The sequence below is a fragment of the Myotis myotis genome, unplaced genomic scaffold (assembly GCF_014108235.1).
Source record: "Myotis myotis isolate mMyoMyo1 unplaced genomic scaffold, mMyoMyo1.p scaffold_m19_p_14, whole genome shotgun sequence".
NCBI classification, from domain to species: domain Eukaryota; kingdom Metazoa; phylum Chordata; class Mammalia; order Chiroptera; family Vespertilionidae; genus Myotis; species Myotis myotis.
This window is the reverse complement of record NW_023416318.1, coordinates 10,175,875-10,196,746: the sequence shown is the minus strand read 5'-3', so window position 1 is coordinate 10,196,746 and position 20,872 is coordinate 10,175,875. Positions and strand designations below refer to the sequence as shown.

The following is a 20,872-nucleotide window of genomic DNA, read 5'->3' as shown; positions in this document are numbered from 1 at the left end:
ATGCCCAAGCCCGGGCGCCAGAGCCCTCCTGCCGAAACCGCGAGGTTTCTCTTGGTGGAGCCACCCGTGCGCGTCCCAGGGCTGTGGGTAGGGTAGGGGCCTGGAGGGAGTGCGCCGTCCAGCTTATCTGGGGACCCTCTCTCCTTCTTGCTCTTCTCTGTCCTCCCAGCTCTGGGTCCGCGGGGTCCGGGGCGCCGGCGGGAACGCCCCGGGTGGGCCCGGCCCCGCCCCCGCCCCGCCCCCGCCCCGCCCCCGCCCCGCCTCCTGCCTGCAAGGCCAGGAAGCAAAGAAGGAACCGCCGGGGGCCATGGACGGGGCCATGGACGGGGCCGTGATGGAGGGGCCGCTCTTTTTGCAGGGTCAGCGTTTCGGTGCCAAGGTAGACCGGGGCGAGGGGACCGAACCCCACCAGAGCCAGGGGTGGGCGATGGGGCCCGGGAAGGGGGAGGGGCAGGCAGCGGGTGGGAGCGCGGCGCGGGGAGCCGAGAGCCCGGTGAAGTCCCCACGAAGCCTCCGCACACTGCGGAGGCGCGTCTGCCCGCCTTGGGGTGCGCGCTCGCAGGCCCCGTCGGGAAGCGTGAGCCTGGGAAGCGGCCTGCGCGGGTCCTTCCTTCCCCGACGGGCGCTCGCCCGCTGCCTCCCCAGCGCCTCCCGCTCTCTTTCCGCAGAGGTGGAGGAAGACCTGGGCCGTGCTCTACCCGGCCAGCCCCCACGGCGTAGCGCGCCTCGAGTTCTTCGATCACAAGGGGCCGAGCTCTGGAGGGGGCCGAGGGAGCTCGCGCCGCCTGGACTGCAAGGTGATCCGTCTAGCCGAGTGCGTGAGCGTGGTGCCCGTGGCCGTGGAGAGCCCCCCTGAGCCCGGAGCCGCCGCCTTCCGCCTGGACACCGCGCAGCGCTCGCACCTGCTGGCGGCCGACGCGCCGTCCAGCGCCGCCTGGGTGCAAATGCTGTGCCTGAATGCCTTTCCGGTGAGGGGGCCAGGACTGCCCGCGAGGGGCTGGGGCGAGCCGAACTGGGCCCTAGGGGCGATGCGGGATGGGGGTAGGAACTGGGTAGGGGGACTGGGCTGGCTCAGACCCTCGGAACCGCATTGAGGGAATGACAGGGTTCTGGGTACTCTCTTTCTCTTTACCCCAGAAAGGCAGCTGGGGTCCGGCGCCTGCCGAGAACCCACCCAAGCTTTCTGCCCTGGAGATGCTGGAGAACTCGCTGTATAGCCCCACCTGGGAAGGTAGCCGCCTGGAGAGCTGTGCAGGGAGGAGGTGGAAAGGAAGGGTGCCCCTGGGAAGGGACCGACTGGGGTGCCATGGGGAAGTGGGAAGTTACTGAGAGCTGACTTACGAGGGAGTGCCGGGACCACCTGTCCCCGCCCCCCAGCCAGGTGCCAGTCTCATTGAGCATTCCTCCCAGGATCCCAGTTCTGGGTAACCGTGCAGAGGACCGAAGCCGCTGAGCGCTGCGGCCTGCATGGCTCCTATGTGCTGAGGGTGGAGGCTGAGAAGCTGACTCTCCTGACTGTGGGAACTCAGAGTCAGATACTGGAGCCACTTCTCTCCTGGCCCTACACGCTGTTGCGTCGCTATGGCCGAGACAAGGTAGGGGTGCCGGCTGGGAAGGCCGGCTTGCTGGGGCTGGGGCTGAGGGCTGGGTGGGCAGGGAGGAAGGCGGGAAGCTCTGCCTTCTGGATAACCCTTCCAGCCCAGGAGCCCACCTCCCTCGCCAGCTAGTCTGCTCTTGGTAGACCCCCTGGGCCTCACCTCTCCTGTTGACTCCTGGGAATGTGTTTCCCTTCACACTCTTTCAGGTCATGTTCTCCTTTGAGGCTGGTCGGCGCTGCCCCTCAGGCCCTGGAAACTTCACCTTCCAGACGGCACAGGGAAATGACATTTTTCAGGCAGTCGAGACTGCTATCCACCGGCAAAAGGCCCAGGGCAAGGCTGGTCAGGGGCAGGATGTTCTTAGAGCTGATTCGCATGAAGAAGTGGCAGAGGGGAAGCTGGCTTCCCACCCTGGTGCCCAGGAGCTCCCAGACAGCCCGCCGGCTCTGTACGCTGAGCCCTTAGACTCTCTGCGCATTCCTCCAGGTCCTTCCCAAGATTCCCTATATTCAGACCCTTTGGACAGCACCGCGGCTCAGGCAGGGGAGAAGGTACAGTTAAAGAAAACTCTCTATTGGGACTTGTATGAGCATGTGCAGCAGCAGTTGATGAAGGCCAAGCTGACGGACCCCAAGGAGGACCCCATCTATGATGAACCAGAGGGCCCAGGAGCAGCTTCTGCCCGGGGCCTTTATGATCTGCCTCAGGAGCCCAAGGATGCATGGTGGTGCCAGGCTCGAGCGAAGGAGGAGGGCTACGAGCTCCCCTACAACCCTGCCACTGATGACTACGCCGTGCCTCCCCCTCGGAGCACAAAGCCCGTCCCAGCTCCCAAGCCCCAGCGCCTGACCTTCCCTGAGCCTGGAACAGCTGGCAGTGGCAGCAAAGGTCATAGCTCAGACACTGCCCTGTACAGCCAGATCCAGAAGAGCAGGGCCTCAGGGGACTGGGACTGTGGGCTCTCTAGAGTAGGGGCCGACAGGACTGGGGTCAAGTCAGAGGGCTCCACATGAGAAGTAGAGCAAGGCTGGGGTTGCTGATAGGAGGACCTTGGAGAGGTGGCATTGGGGGGGATCAAAGAAACCTGTTAGAACCAGAGGGACCCAGAGGACTGGAGGGGCCTGTGTGAGACTGGAGGATCAGACAAATCAGGGGAGTCAAGGGGAGGATGATTAATCCCCAGAAGTCCTGGAAGTGGGACAGATGAGAGGGGCTCAGGGATGGCACCTGGGGAGGCCAGCATCTCTAAGTCATCCCCCCAAAAGAATGGACAGTTGCTGGACCAAGTCTATGGATTAGAGTGGGTACAGTTGGAGGGCCCTGCATGGAGGCTGTAGGAAGATGCTGGACTGCCTGGATCCTTTCCCCTGTATTTTCCCCCCCAGAGATTTATTTAAAAAAAAGTTTTATTCTCATTAAAGCCAGAGGGTTTAAGAGGTCTATGTGTGTGAATAGTCACAGAGGGGACACAGAAGCAGGGTGTGCTGGGTGGGTGTGGAGGGGATCAGGAGGAGAACCAGGGATGTGTTGGGTGGTCCATCCAGCCCATCTGGGCTTGACCCCATCTTTGACCCTGGGTGAGTTTGGTAGCACCTGCAACCCTTAGTTACCCCTGCTGCTCCTTTGTAAGCTGGGAAAACTTAACAGTTTCTACTTCATGGGGTTGTTATATGGAAGGAGTTAAATTTCTCAAGTAGTACTTAGTGCAATTTGAAGTACAGAGAAGGTAAACATTTTATAGTTATTCTGTGGATGGAGAGGGCAGATGGGAAGGTGGACAGGTGTGAGGAGAGGAGAATAGGAAAGGAATAGATCTTTTTCATACCTTCCCCGCCACCCATCCCATCCATACACACTTTGCATGTAGGTACTGAGTACCAACCACTTTTATGTTTGGAGCCTAAAGGGAACTACAATGGGGTATGTGTAGCGGAAGGGGCACAGGCTACAAAATCATGCTTGGATTTCAATCCTGCTTGTTTTCCACGAGCTTTGAAAGCCTCATCCTTGTCTTCTGAGGCCACTTCCCGAAGATGATCTGATATCCACCTGCTTACACAGCCACAAAGAGAAAATTCGGGGCCTGAAATGCTCCTAACAATGGTGTTGGTTTACTGAGAGTTTAATCTTCATCTGTGTTAACAGAATCAAATGACCCAAAAGAAAACGACAAAAAAAAAAAGAAAATGAGTCCCCACTTGGAGAAGCAGGAGGCGTAGGTGTGCCCTCCCAGGCTGAGGAGTGGGGTGGGGGGCAGCACTGAGAACAGAGGGGAAGGCAGTTTCTCAGTCACCTGGAGCTCACAGAGGCTCAGGTGGGTGGAAGGCAAGTCTGACCTCAGAACACCGGCACGTGAGCACCAGCGTGGATGTGGTTGAGCAGGGCAGCCAAGGTCTGTGCTTAAGGCCCTGAGGGATCCTCCTCCCCCTCCGTTTCCTCCTCCTCAGAAAGCTGCAAGAAGGCTTCTGTGGAGGCTTTGCTGGCTGCTGGTATCTTGGGGGCTCTGCCAGGGGCTGAAGTCATAGGTAGAGGGGCCACTGTGGCTCGAACTCGATTTGTCTGCAGCTGCCCAGGCTGAAAAGAAAGTGAGTAGAGCCATCTCTGAAGACCCGAGTTCCTGATCTCTCCCATTCCCTTCTGGGTCTGCTGCCCTCACTCCTTCCCTTGTCCCATCCGGAATGACAGCCTCAAGGCTCAGGGCAGTGGAGCCTCCTGGACTCCAGCCTCCACAGTGCACAGGTCCTGGCTGTGACCCTCTGTGAGCTTGCCCACCAGCTAACTTATGGTGAGTTCTGCTCCTCCTAGTCTGAAACATCGCTTGTAACTTCAGCTAAGGGAAAGAGATTTGCAAGCATGTCAAACTCGTGGCCGGCGGGTTTGTTCTAAAGGCTCCATTACTGCAGAACTAGAAAAAGTTAAGGGCAAAAGGAAGCTCAAATATAAAATACGAATTTCATAAAAATACGTAACTGTCCACATTAAATTACTCTTCTCTCTTTAACCTTTGTCATAGAGCCCTCTCTGCAAGCTACTACCCTTGGCCAGACTCCCTTTGTTTTTCTGTAAAATGACTCTTACCTTGCAGGGATGCTGTGAGGAGTACATGAGAAAATCATATGTGAAAGCACTTGTCACACAGCCTGGCCAATAAATGACTGGTGCTCAGTAAATGCCAATTTCCCTTCCCTGGGGCTTTTCTTTTCCTACCTTCCCTTCAGCCTCTCCTTTCAATGAAGGCCTATGGCTGTAGTTCCAGTGCAGCTGGTTTGCCTAGTGGAACAATGACTAAACACTAAACTAAGATACCTGAACATTATCATGTCACTGCCCCAGCAGAAGAGCTCCCTCAGTGGGGAGGGGTTGTAATTTCCTCCGTCTAGGGCAGTGGTTGGCAAACTGCGGCTCGTGAGCCACATGCGGCTCTTTGGCCCCTTGAGTGTGGCTCTTCCACAAAATACCACGTATGGGCGCGCACGTACAGTGCGATTGAAACTTTGTGGCCCATGCGCAGAAGTTGGTATTTTGTGGAAGAGCCACACTCAAGGGGCCAAAGAGCCGCATGTGGCTTGCCAACCACTGGTCTAGGGCAAAGGGGTGTTCTCTTTCTTCCCTGTTGGCCTGGTCCAGAGAAGAGGGCTACTCCCTGGAATGGGGTAGGGTGGGTATTAGTAATGGGAGATGGGGGTCTCTTGGATTCTGGGCATAAAGGGGGAGGAGGGGAGTACTGAGGGGAAGATGGAGGGGAGCTGTACCTTTCTCAGGGCCCGGCTCTCCCAGCTTGGGTGGAGTCGGCTCTGGGGCTTGGCAAAGGTGCTGCTCAGGTGTGAGTACAGGTGACTCCAAACCTGCAAGGGGTTGTAGGTGGGCTCTAGCTCCAGGCCGTCCAGCAAGCTCTGAGGAAGAGAGGAGGAGGAACTTGAGATTGCAGAACACAAGATGTCAGGCAGAGCTCTTGGGGTGTAAGAGGCATGAACACTCAGGTGTCTCTGAAGACTGTGAAATAGATGAGTGTCCCACAGGCTGTTCTGGCCCCCAGCTCTGATTGTGAGGCATGTGTGTGTCAGGCACAGGTACAAGAAGGCTGAGAACCCTGACTGGTTAGGGACACTGAACACTCTGGCCCCGAGAGGTGTGTCATGGGATTCTGGAGTGTCATGAGGGTTATAAAGGATCCAGTGTGCAAGGCTATGAGGGAGGGTGTGTCCCCGGCCTGCGGGTGCTTGCAGTCTGCAAGGCGAGTGCAGAGTTCTGGCCTGCCTGTGCCGTGAGGTGAGCAGAACTAAAGGACACACGAGCACAGCATTCCTGAGCAGTCAGGTTTTCCGGCCACAACATCCTGTGCCAGGAACCATTGGCCCTGAAGTGAGACGCTGCGTGAGCCACAGCCACTGTGCCCACCTCTCTGCATCCCTGTGGCCGTCAAGCCGAGAGCACAATCCCAGGCTCTGTCCCCTCTGCACGTAAGCCAGTGATCCAGAAGCGAGGTGGTTCCAGTTCTCCCCACCCAGAGCCGCCCTCCTGTCCTCCGACTGGGGAGGCTGGTAGAGGAAATTCAGAATCCAGACCCAAGGAAGAGGAGGAGGAGGAGGAAATGGCCTTCAGAGCTGTTCCCCCCTTTGCACCCCAGTCTGATTTTGAAGCCCTTCCTATTCTGGGCGCCTACATTGTCTGCCTTTTCTCTTTCCCTCAACAGACAGAAATAGATGCACACAAACACAGGTACACACACATGCACACTTATAATGCAGAGTGACCGTGGGAACATACCACGCTGCTTTCTTCCTCCTGCTCGGCCTCAGTTCCTACCCTTGCTTCTCTGACTCTCTCACCACACCCTTGGGGCCACTTCTCCCTCAGCTCCCTGTCCTTCAACTCACTGGCTCATTCCTCGCCCTCATCCCTTTCTTGAATTCCCTTCTCTCCCCTCTATCTGTCTCATGAGACCTGGGCTCCACTTGCCTCCACAATCTTAAGGCTGTCATCAGGCGGGTTCTCAGGCAGCAGGGGGAAGGGGCTGGGCAGCATCAGTTCCCGCGTGGCCACTGCCTTTACCAGCAGAGTGGGGGAGCGTGATGGCATGATCACGTAGAAGGTGGTGGCAGCCTCTCTCAGGCTGTGGCCTCGGCTCGGGGGTTCCCCTTTGGCCAACAGCAGCCATTCTCTTTTCTGAAACAAGGACATACATACACTCTGGTTCATCTTCAGTCTTTGGAACATTTTTTTTTTTTTTTTTTTTTAAATCTTTATTGTTCAGATTATTACATTTGTTCCTCTTTTTTTTCCCCCCATAACTCCCCTCCTCCCAGTTCCCGCCCCACCCTCCGCCCTCACTCCCCACCCACTGTCCTCATCCATAGGTGCACGATTTTTGTCCAGTCTCTTCCCACATCTCCCACACCCCTTTCCCCCCCAGGAATAGTCAGTCCATTCCCTTTCTATGTCCCTGATTCTATTATAATCAACAGTTCATTCTGTTCATCAGATTATTTATTCACTTGATTCTTAGATTCACTTGTTGATAGATGCATATTTGTTGTTCATAATTTGTATCTTTACCTTTTTCTTCCTCTTCCCCTTCTTAAAGGATACCTTTCAGCATTTCATATAATCCTGGTTTGGTGGTGATGAACTCCTTTAGCTTTTCCTTATCTGTGAAGCTCTTTATCTGACCTTCAATTCTGAATGATAGCTTTGCTGGATAAAGTAATCTTGGTTGTAGGTTCTTGGTATTCATCACTTTGAATATTTCTTGCCACTCCCTTCTGGCCTGCAAAGTTTCTGTTGAGAAATCAGCTGACAGTCGTATGGGTATTCCCTTGTAGGTAACTGAGTTTCTTTCTCTTGCTGTTTTTAAGATTCTCTCTTTATCTTTTGCTCTTGGCATTTTAATTATGATGTGTCTTGGTGTGGTCCTCTTTGGATTCCTTTTGTTTGGGGTTCTCCGCGCTTCTTGGACCTGTAAGTCCATTTCTTTCACCAGGTGGGGGAAGTTTTCTGTCATTATTTCTTCAAATAGGTTTTCAATATCTTGCTCTCTCTCATCTTCTGGCACCCCTATAATTCTGATGTTGGTGCGCTTGAAGCTGTCCCAGAGGCTCCTTACACTATCCTCGCATTTTTGGATTCTTTTTTCATTTTGCTTTTCCGGTTGGGTGTTTTTTGCTTCCTCGCATTTCAAATCATTGACTTGATTCTTGCGCTCCTCTGGTCTGCTGTCGGGAGTCTGTATAATATTCGTTATTTCAGTCCGTGTATGCTTAATTTCTAGTTGGTTCCCCAATATAAGATCGAGGGTCTTATTAGTTTTCTTGTAGATCTCATTAAGTTTATCGGCGGCTTCTAAACAGTTCTTGAGAGACCTTAAAAGTGTGGTTCTGAACTCTATATCTTCCATTGACAATTTTGTCCTGTTTCTTTGTCTCCGCATTTTGTTATGCTTCCTTGGTGCACCCCCTAGTGGTCTTTGTTCACAGTCTTATAGTTAAATCTTGATTGTTGTAGCTAATTCCAGGGAGGGTTTGACCTCCAGGCCAAGTGGCTATGAGAATCAGCTGCGTCAGCAGTGAGAGAACTTCTGTCCTCTAGGGAGGTGCTAATCTGGCGTTTGCCTGAGGCTATCCGGCAAATGCCTGTGTGCAGGGCTTGGGCGGGGCGGGTCGCACAGGATCAACAGGGTGGGCCAGAGAGAGCAGTTATGGCGGCTCTCAGTCCTGTCCCCAGGGGCTCTGCCTCTCTGAGTCCCAGCACCCGCTGCAAAGCTCAGAGAGAAAGCTGCACTCGCTCTGACCGAAGCCAGACAGTCCCGCTTCTCCCGTTTGAGTCTGGGTCCCTAAAGACTCGCCCGGATCTGGAGCTCAGAGTCTGCGACTCCCTCCCGATTGAAAACACCAACCGCGCCCTCCGCCGCCAGCCTGCTCGCGCACTCCGCACCTCAGAATTTGACTTCAGCACTGCGCCTCCTCTGAGTGTCCGTATGCGTTTCTCTTTCCTCCTAGTTGTAGGACTTCCACTCAGCCAGCGTTCCTGTGGTTCTGGGTGATGTCCCTTCCGTTTTTTGGTTTCACTTTTGAAGTAGTTGTTCAAAGCAGCAAACTCCAGCGTTAACCTATGCCGCCATCTTGGTTCTCTCTCCTTTGGAACATTTTGAAGATCAATCCCAGCCAAGGTTTCCCCGAGGGAGGGGCTTCCTGCCTGAATCACCTGTGCCCCTAGATACTTCTCTTCCTCCCCTGTGGGGATGTACACAAAAGTGTTGACAGGTCCAGCTGGTGTGGCTCAGTGGTTGAGCATAGGCCCATGAGCCAGGAAGTCATGGTTCAATTCCCAGTCAGGGCACGTGCCCAGTTGAAGTTGTGAGCTCATTCCTCAGTGGATGTTGTGCAGGAGGCAGCCAATTCGATGTTTCTATCTCTCTACCTCTCTCCCTTCCTCTCTCTAAAATCAATAAAATATATATTTTAAAAAAGTTTTGACAATACCGAGACAAGTTACGAGATTCCTTAAAGTAGATGTTCACCTTAGAACAGTGGTTCTCAACCTTCTGGCCCTTTAAATACAGTTCCTCATGTTGTGACCCAACCATAAAATTATTTTCGTTGCTACTTCATAACTGTAATGTTACTACTGTTATGAATCGTCATGTAAATATCTGATATGCAGGATGGTCTTAGGTGACCCCTGTGAAAGGGTCGTTCGAACCCCAAAGGGGTCGTGACCCACAGGTTGAGAACCGCTGCCCTAGAGGGACCTAATGTCTTACTAAATGGTAAATGTAGAGTTTTAAGAATTATAATTCTATATTTTTTTTAAAAATAAATGATTTCAGAGAGGAAGAGAAAGGGAGAGATAGAAACTTCAATAATGGGAGAGAATCATTTATCGGTTGCCTCCTGCATGGCCCCACACCAAGGATCAAGCCCACAACTTGGGCATGTGCCCTGACCGGGATCAAACCTTGACCTGCTGGTTCATGGGTTGACGCTCAACCACAAAGCCACACTGGCCAGGCAAGAATTATAATTCTTTAAAACAGAGTGTTGAAACAAAGACTTGTGTGTGGTGTTGTGAAAATTGAGGTCTTATTTTGAGGGTGATAAAGTCTGCTTGTGTTGCATGACTTGTGTAGGGGAACCTCTGGAATGCCCAGAGAGGATTTAAGAAGAAAGTGGTCAAAACTGCCTGCACAGTGATATGGGGAGGGGAGAACAGGGAGAGGAAATCTTTGGTACAACAAGGTGGGGGTGGGGGACAGGGCTTTTGAGGTCAACTCAGCCAGTCACAGGACAAAAAGAAGGGTCAGAATTCCGGGGGTGATGACTGTGGGTGAAGGGTACTGAAGAACAGAGTGGTGACACTTTGCCATGTGCCATGGAGATGAGAGGTTGGCACATGGATAAGGAGACAGACAGACATGGCAGGTTTTCTAGGTGCGCCCTTTGAAACCAGGCACGGAAATGAGGCAATTTTCTGTGGTAGTTCTTCAAGGAAAACTACAAAACTCCAGGAAACATGGAATCAGAATTGTGTTCTCTTGCTTGAGGTGACCACCACTTATAGTACAGACATAGTCTCCCTACTACAGAAGATTAACAATAGCAACCTTGCTCTACCCATTTGAATTTACATGAAAAGTTGGAAGAAATAATATAAAAGGCAAAAAGGGGAAAAATATATTAAGGGAACAGAGGAATATCAGTGTCTTGTGGAAAACAAGTGGAAAGTGACACAGTGAAGCAAAAAAACTACTCTGGCAGTAAGAGTTCTACCCCAATGGGATGTGCTGGGGTGGTGGTGGAAGTCTCTGGACAATTTACATCACTGTCATCATTCTGTGCAGCACAGAACTCTGGAAGTACTGGAAGGCCCAGAAGGTGATAGGTACCTTCAGAAGTTTATTCTTTCTTTCTTTTTTTTTTTGGGGGGGGGTCTGCAATTTTTTTTCTTTATTAAGGTATTACATATGTGAGCTTATTCTTTCTTTTTTTAAACATATACTTTATTGATTTTTTACAGAGAAGGGAGAGAGAGTTAGAAACATCGATGAGAGAGAAACATCGATCAGCTGCCTCCTGCATACCCCCTACTGGGGATGTGCCTGCAACCAAGGTACATGCCCTTGACCGGAATCGAACGTGGGACCTTTCAGTCCGCAGGCCGACGCTCTATCCACTGAGCCAAACCGGTTAGGGCGAGCTTATTCTTTCTTAACATTTTGCTTATATCTGGAGATGTGCTGTCTTCCTGAGGAATCTTCATGATAGAAAGTCTATTCAATACTTATCAAGTCCATAAAATTGAAAATAGATTATATAGAATTTGTGGAGTCTGTGTACATGGAGGAATTTACCACTGCTCTGAGGACATGGCCTCTTTTAATTTTATTTAGTTTTGTTAATCCTCACTGGAGGATTTTTTTTTCCATTGATTTTCAGGGAGGGAGGGAGGAGGGGCCATTGATGTGAGAGAGACACATCAATTGCTTGCCTCCTGCACAGCCCTAAACAGCTTGGGATTGAACCTGCAACCCAGGTACATGCCTTTGACTGGGAATTGAACCCACAATCCTTCAGTGTGCAGCCTGACATTCTAACCACTGAGCAACACCAGCTGGGGCAGGACATGGTCTCTTTAAGCCTGGCAGGGATGGTCTCTGGAAGGAATAAGTAGGACGTTGCAGAGCACTCCATTTCATTGACTCAAATAACTGCTGATGTGGCTTTTGAGATCAATTCAGGCTTTGGATTATTATTATTATTTTTATTATAATCTATTTTTATATTGTTTCATGCATTTGTTTGTGAATTAGTTTGTTTATTGAGAATTTATTGAATGTCTATTATCGGAGCACTAGGCATGGATATATAGAAATTCATTAGACATGTTCATTGCCTTCTTTTTTTTTAACACATTTTTATTGATTTCAGAGAGGAAGGGAGAGGGAGAGAAAGATAGAATATCAATGATGAGAGAGAATAATTGATTGGCTGCCTCCTGCACACCCCCAACTGGGGATTAAGCCCACAACTTGGGCATGTGCCCATGACTGGAATCGAACCCAGGACCCTTCAATACGCAGGCTGATGCTCTATCCACTGAGCAAAACCAGCTAGGGCTTCATTGCCTTCTTAGAACTTATACTATAGTAAGGGAAAGGATTGATGTTTGTCCAGACTTAGGGTGGCCAACTGTTTCAGTTTGCCCATTTTTAGCACTGGAAGTCCTGTGTCCCAGAAAACCCCTGGCTCCTGGGAGAATGGACTGGGGTTAACTTCAGTCATGAGACATTTCTTGCACCTCAGTGCTATGGGAAAAAACTCACATCTGCTACATCCAGTGATTACTAGGAATCTTTGAATGTTGGACACAAAAAAAATCATGACCCAAGGATTTTAGTCAACTGATTTTGAGACTAGCTAGCTAAGATTTTGTTAGAGAATGGGTATGCAGAAACAAATGAGGTCTCTCCAAGTAACTCCTGATGTGGAGATTATCATAGGACTGGGAAGAGATTGAGTTGAAAGGATTTTACAAAATGCTTTAAAATGTTTGGGCTGATTTAAAGAGATGTTGGCAGAAGGTTCTGGAAGGAAGAGAGACAAATCCATCCTTATTAGAGTTTGATAAAGATATTGGTTTATCTGTAATTTTCAGGAGTATTCTGAGAAAGTGAGAGGTAAGGTAGTTGAACTTTAAGGCCCCTATTTTGGACTCCAAATTTCTAACCTTTTCAGAGACTTGAAATCCAAACTTGAACATGTTAGCTAAGTCATGGGTTGACCTGCTGGTACAGGCAGTTGTAGCTGTGTTGGAAATGGTTAACTGCCATAGCAGGTATCTGAGACTGAGAAAAGGCAGGGGCACGGGGATGTCTTTTGGGATGTCCAGACCAGCCTTTGAGGCCCTCAAATCGAACAATGTTTAATGACTAGATGACTGCGGAGTACTTAGAATATGCTTTTGCTAATTCTAAAGAAAGGAACATGAGTTAGATGCTGAATTTATCGGAAAGAAGGTGAAAGGTGTCTATTTATGTTGTGGTTAGAGACTTTGCTATAGAAGGGGCCACGGAACTTAGATTTTTAGAAAGTGGGACTGATTCTGTTTAGGACAGGTGTGGACTGGGGCAGAGCTGAATGGCATGCCATCCTCCAACCTCAGCCTGACTGAAGTCATCCTCCCCCACCCTCGCCCTAACTTCTTTACTAAGGTTATGAAGGAGGGTGTGGCAGCCAATTTTTGCTTGACTGGCCACTGCTCCCCTCCCTCTTTCCTTTCCCCTTTTCTCTACCCATTTTTGGCCTTTCAGTGATTGGTTTAGGGGTGATTTATGACCTAGATTTAAATAATGAGACATAGAAGTTGCTGAGTAATATTCTAGAAAAGCTTTGTAATATGCTGGCAAGCCTTTTGTCTCTGTACCTATTCCTTCTTTCCCCCTAGGACAGGACTTAGTCTTAAGTTGCATCTTTTTTTTTTTTTTTTTTTTTTTTAACAAACACATATTTTATTGATTTTTTACAGAGAGGAAGAGAGAGGAATAGAGAGTCAGAAACATCAATGAGAGAGAAACATCAATCAGCCACCTCCTGCACACCTCCTACTGGGAATGTGCCCGCAACCAAGGTACATGCTCCTGACCGGAATCGAACCCGGGACCTTTCAGTCCGCGGGCCGATGCTCTATCCACTGAGCCAAACCGGTTAGGGCTTAAGTTGCATCTTGTGACCATGAGACAATTAGTATAAGGATGAAGTACACCTGTTATGGTTGCTGCAGTGGAAAAATGGAAAGAGCCTGGGTCTTTGATGGTATCATTGATCAATTGCACTAACTCCTAATTGTCTGCCCCCACACTTCTTGTTAATGAGAAAAATAAACTCTTAATTACTCAAGTTAGACTTATATTGGTTTCCTGTTAGTTGCAGCCAAATTGATCCTTTACAGATACCAAAGGGAAAGAAGAGGATGTGGTTATTCACTTCTGATATCTGGGAAAACAGGAATAGAAGGGACAATTTTAGGTCTTGCCAAAGGGCCAGTAGGAATTTATTATAGCAGGTAAAAGCTCTAATTCACCTAACCAGGGCCTCCTTTGGTCTGCCAACAGTGTGATGGTCTGGGACCAAGTTCAGTGATTAAAGAAGCACTGACTGACCAACTCCTGAGTAGGAGTGTTTTTGAGGCAGCCATTGAGAGCACGGAAGCAAGAGCACTCATTTTGCTTTGCTTGTGGGCAGGGACACATTCCTTGTCCTCATGCGTCCCGGAAGAGAAATCACAGCTAGGTATGGAAAAGCCGTGCATACCTGGGATTTTTTGGAATCTGGAAGGGCATCAGGAGGAAATTAGGTTAGTTTGAGATTATTTGCTTATTTTCTCACACCAGAAGGAGGGAAAAAAAATGAAGCTGGAATATCCATGACTCTGCTACTCTCATACTGGCGTCCAAAAAGGAGACCGGGGAAAATAGTAAAAGACATTGCAACCCCCACACAGCAGGTTATACATTCTTCTCAAGTGAACATGGAACATTTCCAGGTTAGACCATATGCTAGGTCATAAGTCAAGGTACAATAAACTAAAAAATATTAAAATCATCAAAAGTCTCCTCTAACCACAGTGGAATGCAATTAGAAATCAATAACAAAAACTTTTTTGGGGGGAAATTCATGAATATGAGAAAATTAAATAACATATTCCTAAATAATCAATGGTTCACAGAAAAAAATCACCAGGGAAATTAGAAAATACCAAAATGTATGAAATACAGCTAATGCAGTGCTTACAGGGAAATTTATAGCTGAAAACTCCTAAAAAAAAACAACCCACCAGATCTCAAATCAATAACCTAACCTTTCACCCTAAGAAATGAGAAAAAGGCGACAAAACTAAAGCAAGCAGAGGAAGAAACAATAACAACAAAAAATACTAGAGTAGAAAGAAACAAAATAAAAGAATAGAAAAATAATAGCGAAAATCAATGGAAATAATAGCTTGTCCTTTGAAAAATTGACAAAAATTTAGCTAGACTGATGAAGGAGAAAAGAGAAAATATCCAAGTTACTAAAATAAAAAAATAAAAGAAGGGCATCATTACTGACCTTACAGAAATTAGAAAGATTATAAGAAAATGTTATAAATAACTGTATGTCCCCCAAATATAGATAACTTCCTAGAAAGACAAAAACCACTGAGACTTACTCAAGAAGAAATACAAAATCTAAATAAATCTGTGTCATGGGTCTCCAAGACCACTCCCAGGTTCAGTAATTCACTAAGAGAACTCACAGGATTCAGTATGTATTCATACTCATGGCTATGACTTATTATAGCAAAAAGATACAAAGAAAAATCAGCAAAGGAAAAGGCTCATGGGGTGAAGTCCAGAGGAAGCCAAGTACAAGCTTTCAAGAGTCCTCTACCTATGAAGTGACACAGAATGTACTTTTTCCCTCCAGCACTATACTGTGACAACATGTGTAAAATGCTGTCCACCAGGAGAAGTCATTAGAGATTTAGTGTCCAACATTAAATGGGTGGGGAAATGGAAAGTCCTTGAGTTTTGTAATTCTCACATAAGGATATTTTTTCCCCTTGCTTTTCAGAGAGAGTGGAAGGGAGGGAGGGAGAAAGAGAGAGAGAAAAACATTGATGTGAGAGAGACATATAGACTGGTTGCCTCCCGCATGTGCCCCGATTGGAGATGGGAATCGAACCCGCAACCTGGGTACGTGCCCTTGACTGGGAATTGAACCCAGACCCTTTGGTGCACGGGCTGACACTAACCACACTGGCCAGGGCAGTGTGTGTCCAACATTTTTACTGGGGATTGGTCACATAAACACCCTGTACCTAGCACATATGAAAACTCTAGACTCCTAGAAGAAAAGCAGATGTTTAGCATAAACCATATATTTTTTGCACAGTTTAGGCACAGGGTGCCACTCTTATTATTTAGGGAATGGTGGGAACACTCCCCAAGTCCAAGTGCTCAGATGCCATCCAAGAGTCAATCTTGCAAGTAGGACTATCTATCGATAGGAGTCTTAGGCTTGCTATATTAACTTTTTTGGTACAACCTAATACAAGTAAAGATAAAGAATTAGTAATTAGTAAAAACCAAGGCCTAGATAGCTTCACTGGGAATTGTACCAAACCTTTACAAAATAATATTAATTATTCACAAATTCTTCCAAAAAATAGAAGATGAAGGAACACTTCCCAAATCATTCTATGAGACCATTATTACTCTGATACTAAAACTAGACAAAGACATCACAAGAAAAGAAAATTACAGACCAATATCTCTTGTGAATATAGATGCAAAAATACTCAACAACATCCTAGTCAACAAAATGCAGCAACATATAAAAGGATTATATACCACAATGGAATGGGATTTATCCTAGGGATGCAAAGTTGGTTTAACATAAAAATATCAAACAATGTAGTACACCACGTTAATAGGACAAAGGACAAAACCTACATAATCATCTCAAAAGATGCAGAAAAAGCATTTGATAAAATCCAAAACCCTTTCACAATAAAAACATTCAACAAACTAGGATTAGAATTGAACTGCCTCAAGTTGTAGAGACAAAGGTCTCTACACAAACCCACAGCTAATATCAGAGGTGGTGGTGAAAGACTGGATGCTTTGCCCCTAAGATCAGGAGCAAGACTAAGATGTCTGCTCTTGCCACTTCTATTCAACAATGTGCTGGAGGTGTATTGAAGACCAAAGGGCCATTTCCCATATTTTCTGGACTGTGAGCCCCCGGGGATTCTGAGAAAGGGGGAGGAGACACTCATAGAGATATTGAGTGTGTCAATATCCTGGCACTTGGGGACTAATATTTTCTAAATTTCATTTAGGAAAATACAGCAATGTGACATTTCTCAAATCAGAGAGCTAAGATAAAAATTCACACCACTTATCAGTGCTGTGAAGCTCCAGATAGATGTGGCAACAGGTTCATGGTTGGGGAAGGGACAAAAAAGAATGAATAAGTGGGGGCTGGCTGTAGATGGGATGGGGGAGTACAGGAAAGGCTTCATAGTGAAGGTATGTAAGCAAAATCTGGAAAAAAAATAAGTAGATATTTGTCAGGTGGACAGAGGCAAGGGGAAGGAGCAGCATGAAAAAAGATGGAGGTGCAAACAGCTTAGCATATTTGAGGGAGCCCATTGACCACATGTTAGCCTGCTCTCCTGGCACATCTGTTTCCATGCACGTGCTATACTTTAAACTCATTCTGATAGTTTTTTCCCCCATAAAATGGCTTCTGACCTGCCATCACCCCACTCTCAGCTTAGTTTTTTGCTCTTGACTCTTTGCCTAATATAACCAAGGACTTTCCATTTCCCCACCCATTTACAGCCCAACCAGGTCATTGCCTGTGTACTTAGACTCCTGCTGGACACATCCTGGCTTGAATTCTGTCACTTCTGTGGCCAATTAGGACAGACATGGCCAGTAAAACTCTGGAATGCATCTCCAGAGACTCCGACATTTTAAGTAGGAAACTGAAAGACCTAGGTGGTATTTTCATTTCTCTTTCTAGTTCACACAGACATGACTTTGTAAGAGAAATGAGGACGTGGAAAATGAGTCACTAACTACATAACTGGGACTACATAGTAGGATTTGGTTATTGAAATTATGTTTTCCTGGTGATGGGTAGATTCATCTCATAAATACTTGGGAAAAACTAATTATATATATTCCCTACCACATTTCACAAAGCATGTATGCCAGTTTAGAAAAGTAAAATAAACAAATAAGGGGATTGGGCAAAGGAAAAATAAGGCAATAACAGAGCCAAGATTAGATAAGCTCACAGAAATGCAAGCCACCCACTTTTACTAGAAGGGAGCCTAACAGCTTTTCCTGACATAAATAAAGCCTGGGAGAAGCTATTTTGTGGATTCTCACTGAGTATGAATGTGTTTCAGAGAACTGAATTTCCACAGGGTTATAGAGTGGTTAAGTGTTTGGGTCCTGGAGTCAACCTTTCTGCTCTACGATTTACTAATGGTATGATCTTGGGAAAAATACCTAACCTCTCTGGGCCTCAATTTCTCATCTGTGAAACAGGGATAATAATTGCTATTTTATAGGTTGGTTATGGAGATAATATAAATTAATATTTGTGAAATGTTTAGAACTGTTTCAGGTGGGTTTGAGCCCCAGTAAGGAAGCATATGGGAGGCAACCAATTGATGTTTCTTTCTTCCTCTCCCGTCCTCTCCCTCCAAAATCAATAAAAAACACACATATCCTCAGATTAAAAATACATTTAATAATTATTAGATAATGTTTTAAAAAATGTTTAGTTTAAAAATAATTTAATAATTCTTAGCTATAGATCTATAAATTTTGAAGAATGAAATCAAAACATATAGCTCCTGCCCTGGCCAGTTTTCTCAGTGGTTAGAGTGTTGGCCTGCAGACTGAAGGGTACCGGGTTTGATTCCTAGTCCAGGGCACATATCTAGGGTGCAAGTGCCCCAGTCCTGGTAGGGGTGAGTGCGGGAGGCAACCAATTGATGTGTCTGTTTCATGTCGATGTTTCTCTCTCTCTGTCCCCCCCCTCCCTTCCACTCTCTCTAGAAACAAGTGGAAAAAATATCCTGAGCCCAGCCGGCATGCCTCAGTCATTGAGCATATACCTATGAACCAGGAGGTCCTGGTTCGATTCCCAGTCAGGACATATGCCTGAGTTGTGGGCTCAATCCCCAGTGTGGGGCATGCTGGAGGCAGCCAGTCAATGATTCTCTCTCATCATTGATGTTTCTATCTCTCTCTCCCTCTCCCTTCGTCTATGAAACCAGTAAAAAAAAAATCTATCTATCTATCTATCTATCTATCTATCTATCTATCTATCTATCTATCTATCTATCATCTCTCCTAATATATAAAGAGCCAGCGTCCGTGACGTCTAAAACAACCAAACGAACGATTGAACACCAGGCTGCGCATGCAGCAGGCTCGGGTGGGTGGGGACTGGGGAGCGGGCTGAACTGCTGACCTCTCAGTCCCTCCTGGATCATGAGCCCCGTAGCGACCCAACACTGGCTGCCACCGCCAAAGCACGTGCGATGCGATTGGTCGGGAGCCCCGCCATCACCCCATGATCGCCCTGCAGATGGAGGCCCAGGCTACCTGGCCAGTGGCGGTGGGTGGGGCCTCCCTCTGTGGGGCGATCAATTGCCAGGCTCCTGGACTGCAAGAGGTGCAGGCCGGGCTGAAGGACCATCCCCCGCTCCCCCCCCCCCAATGCATGAATTTCGTGCACCGGGCCTCTAGTGTGTGTGTGTGTGTGTGTGTGTGTGTGTGTGTGTGTGTGTATTTATTTATTTACTTTCAGGTAAGGATTAAAAAACAAAACAAAACAGAAACCCCCACAAAGCACCCAGCTGGTGTGGCTCAGTGGCTGAGCATTGATCCATGAACCAGGAGGTCATGGTTCAATTATTGGAACTGCTTTCACCATGGCATATGCCCAGGTTGTGACCTTGATCCCCAGTGTGGAGCATGTAGGAGGCAGCCAATCAATGATTCTCTCTCATCATTGATGTTTCCATCTCTCTCTCCCACTCCCTTCCTTTCTGAAATCAATACAAATGTATTTAAAAAACCCCACATAGCTTTGTTGTGGTCTGGGGTGAAATTTATGGGAATGGTGGATGGCACATATTTTTCACAAAGGGCTGGGAGATGGATGTATCAAGAGCCTTGGCCATCTGATTGAAGGGATATTCTGAGGAAAAGGAAGTAAAATACTAAAATAAAACAAAATAATCTAGGAGGAGGACAGAAAGAAACAACTCTACTCAATTGTCAAGTAAAAAATAGATGAGGGAATAAAATAACACTTAAGGCTGCAGTTGACTAAGGTTTTAGAGTATGTGTAAAATGTAATTTGACAAGTTACACAACTTTTACAGTTGAGGCGGTGGCTGGCAGTAATAATTAGATTATGGCAGTGTGGACTTTGTTCAGAAGAACTGCTCTGAAAGGAGGAACAGACACCATTGAATGAACTGAGCTGTGCTTATAATTGTAGGGAAACCCAGGAAGCTGAAAATGAGAACACAGTAGAGTGCCAACTGTTTGAGAGTAAACCAGAAAATGTATTATGGGGTGTCTAGCCAGATAAGGGGTGAAGAGAGGGAACAAATGAGGATTTAATAAGCATCTACTTCTGCATTTGAGTGGGTTTAAATGGCCAGAGGCAGCATGGTTCTCCTGCCTAGAACAATTAGAAAAGCTGGATAATACACAGAAACTGTTGGTTTTAAAGCAGTGAGGAGGTGCTGTGACAATGAAAATGAGAGGTGGCTAAGTCCTGGAGAGGAAAGAATCCAGAGAGATGAGGGAATTATTGGAACTGCTTTCACCATGAGGGCATATGTTGGTTCTGAGTTGGAGAGAATCAGAGTGGGGGCTGAGAATCTAGGATTTGCACCTGCTGAAGCACCTGCAAGGGAACAGAGAAAACAGCAGATCTTTCGGTAGAGACTTGTCAGGGGTAGGGTAGCCGCTAAAGCCAGTTTTTCACTCAGCACATGTGCCAAATCCCGGGGCTGCACAGAACAAGAGACAAAAACACCTAAGGAGAAAGCCTCTAGATGTAGAGCATTGCAGCAGCCAAGGGGAAGGGACACACTCACTATACACCAGGTTTTCAGTGGGAAATCTTGGAGGGCCAGGGGCAAACGTGGAGCCATAGCAGGACAGCAGCCCAGCCTTGACTCAGCAGAACTGAGGAGAATGAGATGATCTGCCACCACTCTATTTGCTTAGTGCAGGGCAGGATGGGCCCTCTCTAGAGGAAGCCAACACCAGCTGGAGCCTCTACAATTTTTTTCACACAATGAGCATGTTTCATTGTAATATTATTAGGTGCACCAAAACTCAAGACCACATGTCTGAAAACCACAAGAAAAAAGGGACAATAGAAAAAAAGCCACAGGTGATCCAGGTATTGGGGTTAGTGGATGAGAACCTTAAAATAACTATGATGAGTGTGCTCAAGACTATAGGTGAAAATATGGAGAATTTCTACAGAGAATTAGAATAAAAAAGGAACAAATGGAAATCATAGGGCTACTAACCAAGCATGATGTGTAAATTGTATGCCAGGTATATGCTAGGTGCTTTAAGCACCCACCATTACTTACTCATCTTAAAAACTACACGAGGTTTATTTTTATTATCTCTATTTTACATTTGACAGGGACAAGAGTGAATAATGTGTATCTGTCATACA

At 47.3% G+C, this 20,872-nt stretch overlaps 2 protein-coding genes across 2 annotated transcripts in view; one reads left to right on the top strand and one right to left on the bottom strand.

Annotated features, from left to right (window-relative positions):
- Window positions 1–94: 94 nt before the first annotated feature.
- DOK1 (docking protein 1) lies at window positions 95–3,057 on the top strand. Its single transcript, XM_036334022.1, has 5 exons — window positions 95–379; window positions 669–968; window positions 1,138–1,231; window positions 1,411–1,595; window positions 1,805–3,057. Exons 1-5 carry the CDS (start codon window positions 308–310, stop codon window positions 2,609–2,611), a joined length of 1,458 nt encoding a protein of 485 aa, XP_036189915.1. The 5' UTR covers window positions 95–307; the 3' UTR covers window positions 2,612–3,057.
- Window positions 3,058–3,998: 941 nt separating this feature from the next.
- Window positions 3,999–20,872, bottom strand: part of LOC118668820 (meiosis 1 associated protein) — a 58,332-nt gene continuing 41,458 nt past the window's right edge. The window contains exons 7-10 of the mRNA XM_036334021.1: window positions 6,558–6,764; window positions 5,351–5,491; window positions 4,677–4,688; window positions 3,999–4,172 (exon numbers count right to left, since the gene is read on the bottom strand). Coding sequence (XP_036189914.1) covers window positions 3,999–4,172; window positions 4,677–4,688; window positions 5,351–5,491; window positions 6,558–6,764 — 534 coding nt within the window. The remainder of the gene's footprint in view (window positions 4,173–4,676; window positions 4,689–5,350; window positions 5,492–6,557; window positions 6,765–20,872) is intronic.

Bases quoted from the DNA above. Each gene is read 5' to 3' on its own strand.
- DOK1 (XM_036334022.1), top strand. From the start codon at position 308: ATGGACGGGGCCATGGACGGGGCCGTGATGGAGGGGCCGCTCTTTTTG. The intron at 969-1,137 runs GTGAGGGGGCCA...TCTTTACCCCAG, and splicing joins TGTGCCTGAATGCCTTTCCG to AAAGGCAGCTGGGGTCCGGC. The intron at 1,596-1,804 runs GTAGGGGTGCCG...ACACTCTTTCAG, and splicing joins GTCGCTATGGCCGAGACAAG to GTCATGTTCTCCTTTGAGGC.